The sequence below is a fragment of the Crassostrea angulata genome, chromosome 2, assembly GCF_025612915.1.
Source record: "Crassostrea angulata isolate pt1a10 chromosome 2, ASM2561291v2, whole genome shotgun sequence".
Lineage (NCBI taxonomy): Eukaryota > Metazoa > Mollusca > Bivalvia > Ostreida > Ostreidae > Magallana > Magallana angulata.
This window is the reverse complement of record NC_069112.1, coordinates 72065592-72087843: the sequence shown is the minus strand read 5'-3', so window position 1 is coordinate 72087843 and position 22252 is coordinate 72065592. Positions and strand designations below refer to the sequence as shown.

General features: G+C 32.5%; 1 protein-coding gene and 1 pseudogene across 1 annotated transcript; both read right to left on the bottom strand.

Annotated features, from left to right (window-relative positions):
• LOC128174831 (uncharacterized) overlaps positions 1-22252 on the bottom strand; it is a 394133-nt pseudogene that overhangs the window by 185397 nt on the left and 186484 nt on the right.
• LOC128171885 (uncharacterized) lies at positions 11695-21999 on the bottom strand. The gene is made up of 7 exons (XM_052837659.1): positions 21547-21999; positions 18053-18286; positions 16896-17036; positions 15960-16163; positions 15344-15399; positions 14019-14156; positions 11695-12634 (listed from the first exon to the last, which is right to left on the bottom strand). Exons 1-7 carry the CDS (start codon positions 21580-21582, stop codon positions 12463-12465), a joined length of 981 nt encoding a protein of 326 aa, XP_052693619.1. The 5' UTR covers positions 21583-21999; the 3' UTR covers positions 11695-12462.

Sequence of the window (22252 nt, the reverse complement as noted above, 5' to 3'; positions counted from 1 at the left end):
AATCCATGGGATTTACAACAACTGTTGAGTGTGAAGTAACTGGTGTCTCCAGCAATTTTGGTTGCATATCCCAAAATGATCCAAGTCAAGGAAATAATATCAAAGGTGTGTCTGAAGATGTTGAGTGTGAAATAACTGGTGTCTCCAGCAATATCTCTTGCATTTCCCAAAATGCTGCTAGTCCAGAAAACAATATCAAAAGATTTTCTGAAGATGTTGTATACCTTGGTCAAGAACAGAACATTGCAACTGATTTTCGTATGATATCTGCAAACACCAAAAAGAGGTTTTGTAATACATATCAAATACCATTATATGATGATCGAAACTTTGTTGCTATTGACAAAAGTCTTGTTCCATCTCCATTCCGGTACCAAAGAGTTTTAGGAGACGGTAATTGCTTTTTTAGGGCCATCTCTTGTTGCATGTCTGGTTCAGAAGATGCACATGATATCATGCGCACAAAAATGTGTGAACATGTCAGAGAAAATCATTTAATATTTGGAAATCTTCTCAGATCAAACATTGAATCCCTTCAGGGTTACATAAACAGGATGTGCATTCCTGGAACTTGGGCAACAGAGTTTGAAATTATTGCTATGTCTCACATGTTACATGTTGAAATTTTCACATTTAGTGATGGCATATGGAAAAAGTTTTCTGGTAGACTAGTCGACAAATATTGGGTTCCAATAGAAGAAGCTATATACCTTGATAATGAAAATGAAAATCATTACAATGTAGTAGTTTCAATGACAAGTTTTAATACAGAGAGAGAACCTATTTACCAAATTCAAGATAACATTCAATCAAAAGTTGAACAAAACAGAAAGAGGAAACGACAATGGAGTCAAAAGCAATATCACAAGAACAAGCAATTCAGAGCAAAATTGCTGCAGCAGAGAAATTCAGCATATACCAAATCCAGATCAACCAAACTTCAACAACTGAAAGTGAAGTATTCTAAAAATAAACAGTTCAGGCAAAAATTGCAGAATGAGATGAGAAACAAATACAGACAAAATGAGAAAATTAAAGCACATATCAAAGCTTCATGTAAATACCGTTATCAAACAAATACAAAGTACAAAGGCATGGTGCAGAAACGCAGTCAGGCTAAATATCATAATGATGATTTGTTCAAGATGAAAGTAAAGGAATACAGCAAAACAAAATACAACAGAAACATGTTGTTTAGAGAAAAAATTAAAGCAGAAAACAGATTGAAATACAAATCTGACAAACAGTTGAAAGTGAAAAAAATAAATGACAGTAAACAAAACCACACGAAAACAAATCACAGAGGGAGAACAAAAGAGCACTTGCAGAACATGTGCAAAGACAACACACAATTCCAAGGAAAGAGGGAAATATCAAGGGAGAAAAGCAAATTGAACAACCATGAAGAAGCAGTGAAAGTGAAACAAACAAAGAAAATGAATGCACATGAAAGAGATCTTATGGAAAGGGATACAAAAGAAAAGAAAGGAACAATTGGTGGAATCTCACAGGACCAGTTAAGGAAATCCACCATAGAGACTAGCTTAGAGAATCCAAAGACGCAAAAGCAAAGAAAAGAAAACAAAGAGAAAGCCAATCTCAAGCATGAAAAGCAAGATAAACACAACTTTGTTATGGAAAATTTCAAAAAAAAGACAAAAGAGCAACCATGTTATCCATGCTCTTGTTGCCACAGAATTTTATTTAAGAATCAAGTTTTAGAGTATCATTTCGAAAATTTCAAGAAGAAATCTGAATCAATATGCCAAATTGCCCAGGTGTGTGTAACAAACAAGTACTCACATCAGTGCTCAGAGACGTGCCCAAAAGGTTGCTTATATTCTTCTCAATGGTTGTGTAAAACTTGTTATGCAAAATTAATGCGTGGTCAGATTCCGGCTGAATCTGCCATAAACAATATGGATTTAAAAGACATCCCAAATGCACTGAAGGATTTGAACTCATTGGAGAAACACTTGATAGCTTTGCACATACCATTTATGAAGGTGGCTTGTTTGCCAAGGGGTGGACAAAATGCTATATATGGGCCTGTTATTTGTGTTCCAACTGATACTCATAAAGTCATGGCATTGCCCAGAAATGTAGATGATGAAATGCTGATAAGGGTTAAGCTGAAACGAAAACTGGAATTTAAAGGACATTATGAGTACCAGTTTGTTCATCCATCTCATGTCCAAAAGGCTTTGGATTTTTTGAAGGAGCACAACAAGTATTATACAGATATTCAAATTATCAATAAAGAATGTAGTCAAACTGAAGAAGCTGAAAATTCAGAAATAGAAGCTCACTTGAATGGAAATGAAGAGCTTTTCGAAGAATGTACAGACCCCGATGAACAAACTGTGACAGGAATACAATATGACACTTGCCTTCAACCTGCAGACATTGGTCAAGAAGTTTTGGACCATTTCTTTAACGACATATACAATATAGCACCAGCTGAAGGTAAAAACCCAGTCAAAATGCTACAAGAGAAAGGCAATGAAGCTAAGTGCTTTCCGCATTTATTTCCCTATGGAGAAAACACATGGACAGAGGACCGAAATGTGAAAATAACTCTCTCAAGGTACTTTAATAATCGCTTAATGAACGCAGATGATAGGTTTTCTAGAGACATTGATTACATTTTTTTCAGTCAATACTTATCAGAACTCAAACAAGTTATAGATAAAACACAAATTTCCATCAGGAAGTCATGTGCTAAAACTCACACTGGTTCAAAAGTTACAGCAGAGATGCTGCAAAATCCAGAAACCCTTAAGCATGTGATAAAAAATGATGATGCTTTCCGATTTCTACAACCAATTAGAGGCACACCATCATTCTGGCAAGGTGTTCAAAAAGACTTGTTCGCAATGCTTCGGCAAATTGGGATACCAACATGGTTTTGCTCCTTTTCATCGGCTGAGTTTCGCTGGAATGAAATTTTAAATGCTATCATGCATCAACAGGCTGACTGTAGAGAAGCCTGCGACTTAAACTGGAATGAAAAGAGTAACATACTAAGGTCAAACCCTGTAACTGTTGCACGAATGTTTGAACACAGATTTCACATTTTCCTTCATGAGGTTATATTAAGTGCAGCTGAACCAATTGGAAAAATTAAGGATTATTTCTTCAGAGTCGAATTTCAACAAAGGGGTTCTCCACATGTCCATTGTTTATTCTGGGTTGAAAACTCCCCAAAATTAATTGAAGATGGGAAACAGAGAGTTTGTGACTTCATAGACAAGTACGTAACTTGTTCCATTCCAAACACAAGTGAACATAGTGAGCTACATGACACTGTTGTCAATGTGCAACAACACAGCAAAAAACACTCCAAATCATGTAGAAAAGGTGGCAAGGAATGTCGATTCAACTTCCCAAAACCCCCATCTTGTAAAACATTCATAACATCTCCATGTGAAGATGAAAAGCCAGAAGAATCATATGATCAATTGGAGGAAAGAGCAAAACTTCAAAAATCAGAAGCAAAAAATATCTTACTATCAATTTGGGACAAACTTCAATCTGAAGAATTTGATTCAGACACTACAACATCAGAAATATTAGCCAGTGTTAATATCTCTCAAGAGATATATGAAAAAGCAATGCAAATAATGAGTTCAAAGCAAAGTGTTGTACTAAAGAGAAATCCGAATGAATTATGGATTAATCACTATAACCCTTTCCTCTTGGAATGCTGGAATGCAAATATGGATATACAGTTTGTGCTTGATCCTTTCAGTTGCATTGTTTATGTTGTGTCTTACATATCTAAAGCTGAAAGAGAGATGGGAATGCTGCTGAAACAAACAAAGATTGAAGCAGCGGAAGGAAATATGGATGCAAAGCAAACAATGAGGAAAATTGGATCAGCATATTTGCACCATCGTGAAGTCAGTGCACAAGAGGCTGTTTATCGTATTTGTAATTTACGAATGAGAGAATGCTCACGAAAAGTGATTTTCATTCCCATTGGGGAAAATCCCACACGATTAAGCAAACCCATCTCTGTGCTAACTGCTAATAAAAAACACCATGTTCCAGATGTCATTGATGAAAACTTAGACACAGAAGAAGATGAAGATGATATTTGGATGATCAGTATTGTTGACAGATATCAGCAGAGACCAGATTGTCAACCATTTCCATCAATGTGTTTGGGAACATTTTGTTCACAGTACAGGGTATTATCCAAATCGCAGATACCAAAAGAACAACAAAATGGAGTTTATGAACTGAAGAATGGCAAGGGTTTCATTAAAGTCAGATCCAAATCTGATCCAGCTATCATTCGTTATCCTAGATTTAGTTCTGAAAAAAACCCAGAAAAACACTATCAATCCCTGTTGCAGTTATTTCTGCCATACAGAAATATGTGTCAATTGAAGCCACCAACATTTGACCTTTATCAAACATTTTATGAATCTGGTTATGTGACCCTTGATGGAACAACAACATTAAAGCCTGTTAAACAAATTGTTGACATGAATCATGCTAAGTTTTCATTGAATGAAGAACAATTGGATCACGCTCAAGAAATGTTTGAAACATTAGGAAATGTTGAGGATGCTTGGGCATCATTAACACCTGAAGCTGAGTTGGAAAGAGACCTGGATGAAATGTTAAAAAAGCAAAGCAAATGTCCAATTGAACAAGATGAAAACATACCAGACCTAGAAATGCCAAAACATGCACTTGATGTTCCATACACAATTACAAATGATAATGCAAAGAAGGCAGAAATTTACCCATTGTTGAGATCTATGAACAAAAAACAGAGCGAAATATTTTATTGGTTGAGAGATTGGTGTTTGAAAAAAGTGTCTGGAGAAAAACCTAAACCATTTCACATATTTGTCACTGGTGGAGCTGGAACAGGCAAGAGTCATCTGATAAAAGCTGTTCATTACGAAGCTTCAAGAATCTTGGAAAAGGAAAGCACAGAACCAAACAAGACAACAGTGCTGTTGACAGCCTTCACAGGAACAGCAGCTTTCAACATTGGAGGTTCCACAATTCATCATGCTTTCTGTCTGAACAAGTACATGCCAATCCCGTATGAACCATTGAAAGAGCACAGTCTAAGTCCAATTCGTGCTGAACTGGAAAATCTGAACATTCTTGTAATAGATGAGGTGTCAATGGTCTATAAGAAATTGCTCTATTATATCCATGAAAGACTAGTTCAGATTAAACAAAACAAAGATGAGCCTTTTGGTGGAGTTTCAATTTTGGCGGTTGGAGATTTCTTTCAACTACCACCAGTCAAACAAAAGCACAATGAAAGACTGTATAAGGAAAATACCACATATCCATTTGATCTATGGAACGAAAACTTTAAACTTGTAGAATTAAATGAAGTAATGCGACAAAAAGAAGACTTAGTGTTTGCTCAAAGTCTCAATTCATTACGCACTAGAACTGCTGATCAAAATTTACCAAATGATGTTCTTCAAATGCTGAATCGTTGCAATCGAGATGGTAATGATTCAGCCTTGCATGTTTTTGCAACTAATGATGAAGTCAATCAGTATAACCTGAAAATGGTTAAACAAATAGGAAAAGATCTCAAAGAGGCTATCGCAAAGGATTTTGAAAGAGAAAGAACAAGTGGAAAAATGGTATTACGGGAAACACCATTTGTGCGTCACAAATCCGACGGAATTCCCAGTTCAATACTGTTATGTGAAAATGCGAAGGTCATGATAATCCGCAATATCGATGTGTCAGATGGTCTTGTCAATGGTGTCATAGGAACAGTAACAAAAATAATTGAAGACAACCTTGATATGAAGTCAATAGAAGTGTGTTTTCAAAACAAATCAATCGGAGTGAAATCAGGAATTAAAACAAAAAATGGCAATCTTGTCCAGATACGTAGATGTGAAGAAGAAATGAGAACATTGTCAAATAAAAATTTTGTGAGACACCAATTTCCAATTAGACTTGCTTGGGCATGCACAGCACATAAAGTGCAAGGCATGACAACTGATGAAATTGTTGTTGACTTGAATAAGATATTCTCCGCTGGACAAGCATATGTTGCTTTAAGTAGAGTAACATCAGAGCAAGGTCTTAGCATTTCAGCATGTACAGAAGCAACAATCAAGAAAAAAATATACGCAGACAAGGAAGTGTCTGAAGCACTAATGGAGATGCCACTCTTCTTACATAATGACCAAGACTTAACAGAGTCATCCTTAACGATCATTTTGCTAAACATACAAAGTTTATCTAAAAACTTTGCTGAAATGACCAATGACTCCAGATTTAAAAAAGCAGATATCATATGTTTGACTGAGACATGGTTGACTGAGTCAGTGCCTGTGAACAAATATGACTTTGAAGACTATACTTTACACCATGTTACAAGGAAAGAAGCATACAAAGACACAGATGATTTGTTTCGAATGTTAAAAGCCTCAAAGGGGGGTGGAGTTGCAATATACAATAAGGGGTATAGGAACATTTCAATTCATAGGGTTCCAGTAGACAACATAGAGGGAATGTTAATGAAAGATGAACAAACCAATGTTTCAATCATTGTGATATACAGGCCAAATGTTTACCCCCTGAATAAATTCCATCAAAACTTGGATATGCTCCTGAAAGTCTTGCTCAAAATGACTGGACATAAAATAATTATGGGAGATTTCAATGAAAACCTCCTATCCACAACCAAATCAACACCAAAGCTCATGGAAGAGAATGGTTACCATCAGTTAGTCACCTTTCCCACAACAGAAAACGGGACACTCATAGATCATGTATATACCAACATCCCATTAACACAACTTCAAATTCTTCCATTACCAACATACTTCAGTTATCACGAGGCTATAACATTAACATTAGCCAAAGATGCACAGCTGAAACACTGAATAAATTATCTGTCAATGTCATGGTTTAAGATACAGTCAACTCTGTTAAGGTGGCTCTATACACCACTTTTTGATAACGCAGTATGCAAAAAAGTAAATCTGGAAGCATGAAATTCTAGTACTGGCTGATTTAAAGTGAGGCGCGTTGTATGGGGACCGCTCTTTTAAAAAAATTGTTAAATGAATAGTCTTAGATTTAATTTGTTAATTGGAAAAATCATTACTTACAAGTAAGGTGACACCTTCACGTTGTGTCAAATTATTTATCGAAATAATAAAATAAAGTAAAATTTTCAAATAGTTTCTTTCCGATATTTGACATCTCACAGCGTAGCGCAGTGGGTTAGTAGGTTTGCTTCAAACTTGTAGGTCATGAGTTTGAATCCCACAGAGGACAATTAAATTAATAACTTTCCAAAATTTTCTAAAACGTATTTTTTGGTTGAATACTATGAAAAAGAACTCTAAACCTGTGAAAGGATTTAAATTATAATATACTTTAATCAACATTAATATTGACAGATGTTCTCAACCATTATAAGGGGATGGGAGGTTGGCTTTGAATTTCTCTCAGGTTGGGATACATAAATCCTATCATCGTAGTTAAATTTCCTCTTTATTTATTTGACTTAGTTTTGCATTAAAGCAAATAAATTCACACATATAGGTACATAATGAAATATGTGTGTATATATCATTCAATCGTGATATTAAGGAAATTCCCTTCAACTCAGAAATGGAAAGTCCCCAAGATGTTTGGGCCTAACTGGGACTTAAAATTAGGAACAATAACTCTAACCAGAGGAACTTTCATACCAAATAAAATTTAATAAAAATATTTTTTGTGTTTGTTTGCCATCATTTTCATTCAAATTTTTTATGTCACAGTTATTGAAAAACATTTTCTTATAACATCAAACAGCTTTTCAAGATGATATGTCAACAGAGTAAGAAAATATGAAAATTAATGTTTGTGGGGGAAAACTAACAAAATTGCAATAATAAAATTTCTGATTGTTAAGAAGTATTATATTTATTTTTAGGTGTCCGAAGGAACTATCCATCATGTGACAAGAAAATTTCTCTCAATTTGTTAATACCAGTAGTTAACTTTTAAAAAATTATTTTACAAAAACACAAAAAAAATAAAAAATTCTTTAAAAATACCTTTAGTACCCCTATCATCATTTTAATATTTGATAAGTATATGTTTTGTGGTCTTCTATAGGAAATTGGAATAAAATGTGGGTTAAAAATAATAGATGCATAGCTTTCGATAGGGCAAGGATCTATATATCACATAATTGACCGCATATGAACTAAAATATTGATATCCCAATATCTTACTGAAAGTTAAATCAAAAGATAATGCTTAAAAGATTCATTAATTCTGGTTTCTGACAAATATGACTGTTGTCCCAAAACAGCATGGACAGAGCACATAACTTAACATTTGTTCACTGCAATTTAAAACACTTCCATGTCCTCATACCCATTGGCAAAAATACCGAACGAATGAAATCTGTACTTTATTTATTTCTTGAGAAAAATAATAAAATAATTCGTCATGATAGATTTTGTAATGCAAATTTAAGAAAAATCAAAAGTAATATCTCTCAAATTCTGAAATGTGGTTTGCAATATCATTCACAACTTTAATAGCATTAAAAGAATACTTCATTCACAACAGGCTAGATTTGAATTGGGATCTGATAATCCCTTACTAATAAAATGGATCTATTGGACTTCCATTAATTGCAATTTATGTACTATTTATTCTCAGTATCTGATATCATTCCATTGGAAATTTGCATTAAGCACCAAGTATATAAAAAAAAGCCTCAAATGAAATTGATCGATTCAAAATGATTGAATATGTTGTTGAAGCATTAAGTTGAAAAATGAACTGGAGAATCTTTTTAAACAATGTGTTTTCATTACCATATATTGCCACCCCTCTGCCTAAAGAAATTAATAAAGATAGAGCTATTCTTTTCTAAAGTCCAGGTTCATTATTCCAGTAATTCATAGGTTTTGCACTCAAATTACTGAGTTCTTTCCAGACACAGAAATCTCATTCTGGCCCTCATAAGGTCAGGATTAGCAAATCAATATGTATACTTCATAAGAGTCAGCGGCTACTAAATCAGCCATTTTAATTACAAATTTGCAACCTGTTACTTCAAATAGTATTGTCACTTTAGGCACCACCATTTTGGCTGAAGTGTTTTCTTTCAAATTTGAGTTGCAATAATACGTTTCTTTAAATAAACATTCTAATTCCATAACATTTTCATCTACATACTAAGGTCAATCCAAAAATATGAAAACAATGTCACTCTCCATTATATATTTTTCATAACAGTCATAGCTAACAGATCAATATGTGCACCAACACCTAATTTATCGATATACAAGGTTTTAGCCCCTTTTTGTAAAATATTTTTGTTACCGCCGTTTAAAACAACATGTTTTGTTTCTAAGGTGCACAGTAACGTTAAAAACATGACGTCAAGAGAAAACAGGAACAATTTATAGATATACCCTATCTTCATATAACGCTTAGACTCTTGTAGCTTTCACCTTACAATTTAAAAAGGCACTGTACCATTTAACATCTAGCTAATTTACACACATTCGTTCCAAAATCATAAGTTAGCTCTTCAAAGTTTCCCTTTCCAACCGTGTGTATCTTGGTTAACAATAAGAATAAGCCTGAATGTCAGCTGACATTACTTAAATTTTGACCAAATATTCACAAACATTATACTTTCCTCTGAACTATTTGAATTTCAAAATACAATTAGTACCACCCCCACAAAATGCATTTCAGTTAAACACGAACTTGCAATAATTGTCAACTTGCATTTTGTACCATTGATCATTCCCACAGTTTGTATTAACCTTTAACCAAGATAAAACCACTCTCGCTGCTCCAAAACACCCAGGGACGTCACTGTTTTTAGTCAACTTTAAAGGGAAATATCAGTCTTCATTACTAATGTTCGTTCTTCAAAGAACATATCCCGTCATAATTTGGTAAATAGAATACCATATGACTGTACTTAATTTGAGGTTTCAATATTATATGGGTTTAAGCCCAAATCCTAGAGATAAGCCTTCATCTTTATATTGCTTCATTGTTGACATGACACAAATTTTGCCCGTGCAAAGTGGGGACATTTTTTTGGTATTAGATTCTCTTGTAACTTGTTTGATACTCTTGCTTAATTATGTAATTTCCAAATCAATTTACATTTGGTTGTCCAGTTATGACAAAAGTCTCCCTATTTATGGATTAACCATTGTATGAGGATATCTCATTGTAAATGAAAATATTTATAAGCTTTAAGGTATGACCATTTGTGAACATTTCCCAATAACTGTCCATGTAAATACCGGTACATAAAAGAGAAAACAAGTCATCAGAAATAAAAACAAAGTTTATTTCAACAGTAAATCATGAATATCATAAGAATTGCCTAGTCTGCTAAGAACCTGCATTTCACAAATTGGAAACCACCATTAACAGCATAATTTACATTTATCAAAACCAAATAAGATATTTAAACATTTTCATAGTTTACCCTCCCATCAAGTATACAGGCAAAAACTTAAACTTTATAATAGATTCAATAAAGCTTAAAATTTATCACATCAGCACAAGCACCAGTTTTAGGTTCAATTGAACAAATTTAAACCCTGGATCCATATTTAACGGTATACCCAGATTTTCCAGACACTTTCCCACAATTCTTCATATGTTAAACTCTTGACATATAACAATCAAAACAATAACACTTCAAAAACCATCTATAATAACTCTTACAAACAAAAATTAAAATAATAAATAAATGTCCAAAAACAAAACTATACTAAAAAAAACAGCACTACTAATATTTACAACACCTTCAATCCTTCAGTCACCTTAAATATAGTTGAAGCAGTGTTCATATTTTTAAAAAAAATTGTCAAAAATAACATACGTCTTCTCCCCTTAAGCTTTTCAATTCAATTATAATCTCATTTTCATAAAAAGAATACATTATAAACATATCACAAAAATCCAAAATATTACCCACTGGAACTGGAGTTTTAAAATTTCGACCATTTCCAAAATCATTGTCTCGAACTAAAACAAGCATACTCCACATAGATAGAAAACATTCAACTGTCCAACATATTCTGCATTAACAAAAACAAATATTACACTACACATCTATCTTAGTCTATGGAACACAATTCAGCTCAAGCAGGCTTTCCAACCTATCCAAAATACATCCATTAACAATCAAACCAATCTTCCCACATTTCACATTCTTTCCTTTAAATAAACCCCATATCAAATGACAATCACAAAACTTCTCAAGACAAAAACAAAATTAAAATGTTAATGTATCTTCACAGGAAGTAAAAGAATCTACAAATTACGACAAAAAAGCTAAATTTTCATTGTGACCAAAAAAGCAAACAATACGACATTTACCACTCTCAACGATTTCATCAAGAAAAACACAAAGTAATGTCCCTTTACAGTAAATAAAAAGAATCTGCAAATTACAACAAAACAGCTAACTTTTCATTGAGACTAAAAAAGCAAACAATAAAACATTTACTTCTCTCAAACGATTTCAACACAAAGTAATGAAGAACCACTCCTTAACCCTTCCATTTCACACAAATAAACTTTCTCAAACTACGGACCACTTCCATTTCACACAAATAAACATTCTCAAACAAGGGACCACTTCCATTACACACAAATAAACTTTCTCAAACAAGGGACTAGTCAAATAACATGAATATGAGTTAAATCTTGAAAATGGCACTAACAGATCACTGTTCTTAAGTAGAACTCTAAATTCTAACAAACAAAAATGAAAAAAATCTCCTGAAGCCAATGAAGCCTTACATACACAAACCAAAACTTCAGTTTATTGATTTACAAAATCAATCCAACATGAGATCCCAGAAAAAGTAAATCTCTAAATACAGTAACAAACAAAAAAATATCATCTCATGAAGCCTATCATACCCAAATGAAAACTTCAGTTTATTGATGTACAAAATTCAATCTAATATGATTACAGTAAAAAGGTAAGTTCTAGTGTCAACACCATGGAAGAGCTTATATATAATCATTTCAGAACTTATAATTTTAAAGATTACAACTTCATATTTTAGAACAACATTCAAAGGAAACCAACAGCTAAATAATCAACCCTAAATAAACACCTTTTAAAATAAAGCTTACCCCAAACTGCAAAAAAAAACCCACCCAATAAAATAAATGAACATCAAACAGATTCAATTTTGAAGAGCTTTTCCTGAGACAGAAATGGAAAAAATACAAAGATCAAAACAAAATACTACAGTGTAATTAGAATCAACTTTAAACATTTCCTTTCAAGGAGAAATTTGTCTTTGAGCAAAATCTCGAAAAGTATCTACAATGACATACATGTTCAAATCAAAACAGGAGAGACTCCTAAATCCATTTTAAAGAAAACAAATTGACATGTTCATAAAAAAGCATCCCATTCAAACAATAGCCGACCCATCGAAACAATGTTTACTTGAAAAGTAAATTGTCAATGTCCTCAGTAACTACCTCTGCTTCATTATCAATGTCTTTCTCTTCCTTATCCTCACCAAGTAACTCATCCTCTGGTAATTTGTCTTCACCAACAACTGCTACCATCTTATCAACATCTTCAGCTACCATGGCTACGACATCTTCTTCCCTAAAATTAATAACAAAATAAATACAACTTCAATGCAAAAGTTTTCATAGTTGTCATATCTTCCCCTAGAAAAACCAATCAAAAATCATTAAAACAATTATCATATATATATATTCATCTTAATTTTCCATTAATGATGCTGCTTTTGCTTCAAAACTCTAAAAATGAAAAACTAAGTACCAGGTAATACATGCACCACAATCATCACCTAAATATTCCTTCAGCAAAAGAATAACCATGCATATATCAACTCCTGTAAAAAAACAATCCTTAAAGGTGCTTGGACTTGGACTTCACTGCAGCTAAACAATAAATCCACAGATTGTCAGTTCAGATAAGATTTTCAGACTGCATCTATATATGAAACTGGTCCTAATATTCATGCCAATAAAATCAATGCACGGGCTGAGATTGAAATAAATTCATCTTTTTAACAAAAGGGTGAGCTAACACTTACTGCAGCCATCATAAACACACAGAAGTAGATTTCAAACCCATTACATTAAATATCTCAAACAATAAATAATTTTCATGAGTTCACAAAATTTATATTCGGATATGATTTTGTCATTTCAGAATGGTAAATCTGTGTGTGCTTTACATCCAAACACACAATACTGAACAACTGTACTTATATATCATTCCTGTATAAACTGTAATTTCAATTTTGATGTGAGAAAGAGATCATGCACAATTAGAAATAATGGCTCTGTTTAGTAGCTATATATAGTCGTTTTTCTCAACCAAGCTAGAAAAACAAATCTGAAACTGTTTTCCAAACTCAACAGAAAGGGCCCGGAAGGTTGTTCATAATAAAAATAGCTATTTGTATTTTAGAAATTACTCATCAATCCAACAGTCAAAGACATATGCTATACTGTTAACTTTTTGCATTCAAGTACAGGTTGAACAAAAAATGACCACAAAACTTCAGCTCATATGTAGATGATAAAATGAAGTTGACACAATACACTGTATTTACAGAAATAAACCCAGAATGCCCCGCTGCGAAGGAAAGCATATATTGCAGCCCAGTAAAAAGACTAATGTACTTGCTAGCAAACCAATTAATTGGCAAAAAAGGAAATATGTGAATAACTCAGCATTCATCTGAATCATGAGACTCACCACAGAATAAACACATTTGTAACATAACATTCTTTCAAAATTAACTCTAGAAAACTCTATTACAACAATGATTCTCTTATTCACCATCTATCAAATGAAGTGTTTGCATCATTGACAATAACAACAACAGCAAAAAGAATGCTTCTTTCCATCCAGCTCAGCAATTTACAAATGTTATCACTTACATACACATATAAATGCTAAAGAAATTAGAACACATCCATAAAACGTAAATCAAAATATAACTTATACTTACAGAACTGTAATTACACTCCTCCTCTTCCTTCCCTTCACATGTTTGTTTTCGGCAAAAACTCCACCTGGGAAAATGTCACTCAGCTGCTCCGTTGAGCAGGAAAGCATCTCATCATTTATCAAAATTGATGTGTTTGACCTAAATTAAAAACAAAGATATGAGTATAACTGACATAAATTCAAAACATTTAACAAGAGACCCAGTGACCACATCGCTCACCTCATTTACAACAGCTATAACTCTGATCAAATCAGCATTACAGAAACAAAATCAATATATCTTGACAATAAGGAACAGATGCCATGATGAATCTTGCATAAATCTTTAAAAATTAGCTAATATTTATCCACATTTCCTTATGGGAAATACCAAGACCCTATTGTACTTTTCTTTATACATACGCTGGAACAGTACAGCTTATTGCCAAAAATTTAAACTTTTACTTTTCTTTTCCCATATTTCTTGATACTTTCAGATAAAACTTAACACTTTAAACTGAACAACTTATATATCCATCTGTTACATAATATCAAATTTATAACCCGAAACATTTTGATTTGTGATTTCAGCTTGCCCATACATTACCAAATTACAAAATTTGTACCATTTATCAGCTTCATGGAAAAAAAACATCGTGAAATCCCTCTAGATGTTAAGATTATACTCAACAAACTGTAACTTAAGTTTACACCCCCTGTGGGGTCTGACTTAAGGTCATTCAAATTTTGATACATGACCAAAAGTCATAGAATTATTCAAATGCTAACATATGGTAATATTTTGATACATGATCTAAAGTCATAGAATTATTCAAATGCTAAGATACAAAATCATAGACTACCTAATACATAATTGTGCAATCACATACAAGTTAATTTAACTCAATCAATCACTGCAAACTCTACTCCTTTTCAGCTTTGTATCCCGCCTTCCGGTTTTATAAAAATCTACCACTTTTCAACAAAATACATTCCTTGTTTTGATAGATAGCCATTTTGAAAGTCACTGTTATCAACAATTTTGTCAGGTTTGAATTAAGCACCACACTTTGAATAAAAGGGACACAAATGCTTTTCAAAGTCGACTGAATATCAAGTTTTCAAGCATGTGTTCTACATCGAACCAAAAAGAAGCCACTTCCCATGATTACATCAATTAAAAGACATGTCAATATAAACATCACAGACGAAAAAGAATTAAGCTTTGCAATTCCACACGAGCTTTAACAATGGCTGAATATATCTTTCATCTTGACCATAACAATAAACTCAATTTGCAGTTAATTGTAATGGTGCATGATCAAATTTGATATTTCTACAACTTACTCGTCAAAAGAAACACCATCAATGACTCCGGAAAACTCATCTTCAACGTCAATGTTCTACAATACAAGATGATTTAAATATAAAATCTATAAATAAATATCCTAGTAGTTACTACCATTAACAAACAACACATTTAAAACATTGAAAATCTTTCATTCAAGTACATGCAATTTCAATTTAGAACAAGTAGAATTGACCTTTCATAAATTTAAACTTTTCAGTTTAATTGAAATTTAAGAAATCTTTGACCACAGTCTTGGACAAGAACAATTTAGTTTAACGATTATAATTCCAAAACTAATTAATTCACGACAAAATGATTTTCACTTTCAAAGCTACACTCTATGATACCCATTAGAGAAAGAAATTGAAAATAACACACCTAACAGTTTGACCTTGATCTAAATCTTAATAAAGTGCTATTCTGGTCTAAATGCAAAATATGAGAGTAAATAGTATGCGATTTATATAAAACTAAATACTTATTCTATACATAAATCTACAAATACTACAACCATGCACTTTTAAAAATGTTGAATGATAAGATCAACTCCCATCAAACATTGTCATCTGTCAAATATGACTCGACATCATCAATAAAAATAACCAATATTACCTTAACTTTTGTGCTCGCAGATGAGTTTAATGATCTCCTGCCCTGGTATAAATCCACGTGCACGCAGGAGATCTCCACAACGGAACCACTGAAAATCCTTAAGGATGCCAGCTCTCCCCATAATTTAACGTCCACTGTTGCATTACCGTCAGATAGAGTGACAATCTTTCTTTTTGTTTCATTTGTCTCAATGATGCCCGATACCTTAAACACACCAATAAGAAAAATAAAAATGCACATGCACCAAACATTTGCATTCAATACACCAAACAAAGGTGCTGTGACAAATACCATCAAGGTGACAAATATGATTAAATGCATTTCATTACCCCTATACCAGTTGGAAGAAAACATTTCAGGTAACAAATTTACAAACTAATTCATCAAAATATGAATAACTTTAGTTCAATATGCCGATAAATGACATAATAATTGAAGCCTAAATCAAAAACGAAATTAAAAGAAAAGCACATATAAATCCATTAAGAAAGCAAAAATTGTGGTAATTTAAGTATTTGCTTTCAAACATCATATCGGCATCGTAAAATCAACGTCCTTGTGTAATACTTCATGTCATATCAATAAGGGGAATAATAAAGCCAATGCACAAATTACCGGTAACCATTAAGTTTGCAGAAAATAGATAGAGCTTTCAAATCCTATCTTTCAACAATTCATATACTAGTAGATACATCAACCCATCCAAACATAAAGGTATTTCTCTATATATGTCTATATCAGCTTCACTCAACAATCAAATCAATACATTAAATTAGGTCTTCAACATCAAGCCCACTATAAGTCATCAGAATATTTCAAGACTCTGGTCGATGCAAAAACCTCAGTGTGGCTATCACTTTTTAGTTTTTACAGAAGACATCAATCACTTCCACAATATGTAAGATTCTTATCTCTCAAAATATCACAACAACTTACATTAGACACTTCTCCTTTCACTGACACCCTCATTTTGTTGTCCAGTGACGCAATCCTCCCCAGCTCATCCACCATTGGTGGATTTGTAAACTTCCTCACAACATTTTCGTCCATGGTGGAGGGTCTCTTAGTGTGCATAACCTGAAATTAACACAAAGAGAATTGTCAAAATCAGTAAAAATATGCTAAAAATATAGCTCCATCGACAACCTCATGTCGTAGATCGGGGGTTCGTTAATATTTATTATTATTAGCATTTCGATCCCGATGTGATTTAATCTATTAGTTTGGTAACGCCTACTTTATACAATAGCCAATAACATTAATGACAGTTGTCTGTTCTCTTTTCCGTATATAAACCCATGTAAGTCCTTATTTGATGAGGGAGACGGCTGGTGTCTCTTGTCTGTCTATTTGAGGTCCCTGTTAAAGTTCAGTTTTAGGGTTGCACAGGGGATTTTAAGTACCTGCTATTGACTTGTGTTCTTATGGAATTTTTTCTGGGATGTTGAACTGTGATTAATAGCTTTAGATAGTGAAATTTTGGAACAAAATTAACCTTTCATATTCCATATTTCTTAATCACAGTTCAACATCCCAGAAAAATTTTTTTCAATATAAGACACTAAAATCTCCCTCATGTTTGAAAACAGCATTTTTCATTAACCATTACGATGATGAAAAACACCATAAATTTCCTTTAATTCCTACAATATCCCTGTAAAAATGGCAATATTTATGTTATTTCCTGACCTCCCAAACGAATATTCAGAAAGTACCAGTATTTCATACCAAACAGATCAGTAAATTTTTGAAAACCAGTATTGAATAAAAACTAACCACAAAAATGCCTTTCATAACCCTCACATATGACACTCCCATTATGAAATTTGAATTCTAAAAGCAACAATACAATGTCACAATATTAAAATACAACATATACACTATCCATTTTTTAACCAACCAACTTAAAATTTACAATAAAACTTCAATCTTCATGTAATGGAATAAACCCACACAAAGATATAAAAATTCAAATACACCCCATTTACAATAAAACTTCAATCTTCATGTAAAGGAATAAACCCACACAAAGATATAAAAATTCAAATACACCCCATATTAAGTATACCACATTGAAAGAAAAATCTACTCACCACAGTGTTTTGCCCGATCTTTACTGTACCATCTTGCAGCGTGGCGAACTTCAACAAAATGAAGCTCATCCCTTCCCTAATGGTTTGCAAATGCTTCTCATTTACCACTATTGAAATGACGGTCTTGAACGAAGAGGCAGATGACAGGGCAAAACCAGTTCCAAACATCCCACCATTGGCATATCTCCTCACTAACAAATCTTCCATAATGAACAGTGTCAGTGGTGACGGTCCCTACCAAAACAATAAACAATACGAATTATAGTCTAGCTAGCTTAAATTGATGATTTTTAATAAAAATAAACATACCTGTGAAAGAAAAACAGTTGAAATTAATCGATAAAAGAAATATATCCAAGATATTTTTATTGAACAATTATCATTCTTCACGCTAACAACTTCACAGGATCAAAAACATAATTTCTTATGCTGAGTAGCAAATAACATTTTGAAACCCAGAGGCCATGTGGGTTCCCAACTTTTCAACCAATACAAACCCACAATAATTTTACCGAGCCCACAGATATTCACAATGAAGTTAGTTTACAATATAAAAATATATCACTGTAGAATAAAAATCATTAAATTCCATTAATTAATTTGAATTAGATTCATTTCATTAAATCTAATTTTATGCATGCATGTGTATTGATATGTACATTTTAGAGAGGAATTGTTTTTCAACAAATTAATAGTTAAAGACAAGTTAAAACATCTCACAAATTTATAACAAGTAAATTAAAACTTCATTTACCGGTAATCAGATAATACAATGATTTCTAATTATATATTTATACTCATGTAAACCCCACAATCTGCAATCAGTTTAATTAATCTTTATATTCAAAAAATTAAGCCAGCAATGAATAACAATTTATAAACTGAACTGACCCTGACCCAATTTTCAATGAGTCTATGAATTAGAAGCTTGTTTTTCTTTTTGCTCTCTTCATTAAATGTTCTAGCACAAAGTAAATTTGAAAAACAAACTATTTATTTCCACAACTCTATATTAAAAGAAATCTTTACAAATTCAGCTATTCACATAACATATACAAATTTTCTTCATCATTATATGAGTTTTCATCATATTACAGACATGCAATATATTTCCAATAAATTTAAATTAATTTTAAGCTGCTTGTTCCAATTTTATATCAAATTTTGTGCCCACTTTTAAACGATGGTTATGCTGAGTATATCTATAATAATAGACATTGCAGTAGTTTTTCCAGTCAATTAAGCCAAATTTCAATGAAAAATGTACAACATCTGTTAACAAAACAATTAATTGTCATAAAAACGTATCAAGATTTTGTATTGATAATTCTCATGTTAAAGTCTGCCACTGATACCGAGACAATAACTGTTGTATTGATATGACTTCGACATCACAAAAATAAAGGTTATAACGTTAAGGCCTATTACAAATAAACTTGTGTGCAATCAATTTTGTTCTCCAACATTTCTGAAGTTTCCATTCTTTTCAAAAATGCAGAGCATGAAAGATGAATAATTAACCCCAATCCTTCGGATGATGAAATCAAACAATTCTGTTTTGTAAACATTACCATGATGCATTTCGGTTTCTTTTTTCATCCGATTTGCTTAAAGAAATAATTTATATTTACTTTGAATATGCATTTCTTAAGGATCTCAAATAATTCAGCAAAACTAGGAGAAAGTCCATAACTTCTTAAGATAAATGGTTTGTATATAATAATTTTTCATACCGTAATAACAAAAAAGTCAGACTTAGCAAACTCATTTTAAATGGGTTGGTCAACGCTCTTCAATCCAACCTAGCCTTATAAACAAAATTGAGTGTTTAGGGTAACAACGATGAAAAATTAAGTTAGGTAGTTAGGGATTTTTCATTAATATTATATAATTTTTTCCTGCATGAATCCTAAAAATGTTAGTTTGTGTTATATTTAAAACAGATTTCTTATTAGAAATAACATAAAATTCACAATCAGATAAAAACAGAAATCTACAAATGGTAGGACTAGGACATTTTTGTAGATTAGGTCGGGTTAACCAAAACACACAACTTCCTTTTTTAAGGCCCCATCTTTAATAAATTGGATCAAAGTGAATACGTCATACCTACATCCCATTTCTGAACATCCCAACCATTCTAATTTATAAATTTAGTCTTTAAAAAATTTTTAAATGGACTTGGACACAATATGAGATCAAAATTTTATTTTCATTTTTACATATATTAAGTCGTTCACATGCGCATCTTAAATGATTGTCCAAAATTTGAATGTAAGAAGTCAAATAAGTTATAAGAGGAATACAGGTGTCAAATCATCGTTATGTAAACAAAGCTTGAGTCTTATATTTGTTTACAATAATGTAAAGTAAATTAAAGACATTATCATTTCTCTGACAAAATTCCTTGTGACAACCAAGATAAACTATGAACATTGCTTGTAACTAGTTTGTGGCATCTAAATTTTGATGAAACAATAAGTAATACCCATATCAACAATCCTAGGAATGAAAAATAGTAAAATTTGAACTCAAATGGTGTCCAAATCCCTTCAAAAAGCTTCAGAGAAATCATATATAACCATGCATTCAATAACTTCCATCTGTCGCTCTCTAAAATACAGATTTGCAAAGATTACATTCACTCTATCATATTATCATGACCAAATCTGCCCTAACCAAGAACTCACACCCCTAGCAATCATTCAAGAAAATCATTCTTCTGTTACAACTCACACAAATCTTACCATGAATTAAACTTATCATCTACCAGGTCTGATAAAAAAAAAACCCATAAAATTTCTTCAAATGATAAATAAAAAATAAGACTAAACACAAACAAAATACATCATTGATATATCTTGAAAATACAAAAGCGCTAATCCCAGTTCTTTCAAGACCAAAAACAGAAATCTCCTAATTTTTATTTAGATGCATTTCGTCCCCATTACCTTGTAATACAACTTATATTTCAAACGACACCTTATTTAGTTCACATCACCCTTCCATCAAATTTTAACCTTCAGGGAAACACCCAACTATACTTCTCCAACATTACTCTCACACTAAATGCACAAAAAATTATTTATATAGGCCTTCCCACTATAACAAACTTTCAATTTTTGCATGTCAAAATTTAATTCCACTACCCTAAACAATATTCTGAAGCAAACAACATGTATGAAGTATCAGTACCCATCCACCCAGACCTTCCCTTACACCCATCCAGATTGATCTTTAATACATAAATCAAATCTACTTAAAATTCATTAAAAGCAAATAAAAAATCCACCCAATGAAACAAAAATAACATAACCAAAGTCTATATCCAATATTCTTGAATGCACAAAATAAAAAAAATAAAACATTACTGCTAAAAATACTTATCCACCAACCCCTACCTTCATCAATGAAAAGCAAACATACACCACAATGTCAAACACAAATTAAATTAACTTAATTCTTTTTTATAAAAATTAAAGAAAATAACCTACCTCATCAGTCTTCAGTCGCTTTGAAGATGTAGCCATAACGAAATCCAATGCACAATCCAAGTTTCACTGTGATGCAAGTACTCTCAACAACGGTCAGCGGGGAACTGACCTGTGGGCATCGCCTTATATAGGAATCGACGCGGACGTCGTTGAAAACACCCCCCAAAAATATCGACAATGGCTACCCGTTGCGGTTTTGTGTTTCTTGCCGTAGTTTCACCTCAAAATATACCGTTAATTAATGAAATAACACATACAAACTATATATCATTACAACCGGAATAAAAATTACTCTTCAAATATAATAAACGGTACAACAAAATGATATACATGAAAAAAAAATCGAGGATATTCTAACAAAAACCTACCCGTTCATCAGTATCTCATCCTCCATTTTCAAACCATTTCTTTGAAAGACGCATTAATGGTCAAGTTCAAACACTTCCAAGATCATGGTACATCCGAAAGAAATATGGTAAACAAGAATTTTGGTTGAAATTCGACGATAACAGAATATTTTGAACACAAAATCCAAGATGTAACAAACACAAAGACAAAACCAAATATGTGGCATATATGTTTTGCACCACAACATACCGAGTCTGAATACAATTTCCTCAATCCATGAACATTACAGAATATTTGTAAAACCGCGTTTTCAAACTCATACCGGAAATTACGACGTGTTCTATAAAAAGAACGGAAT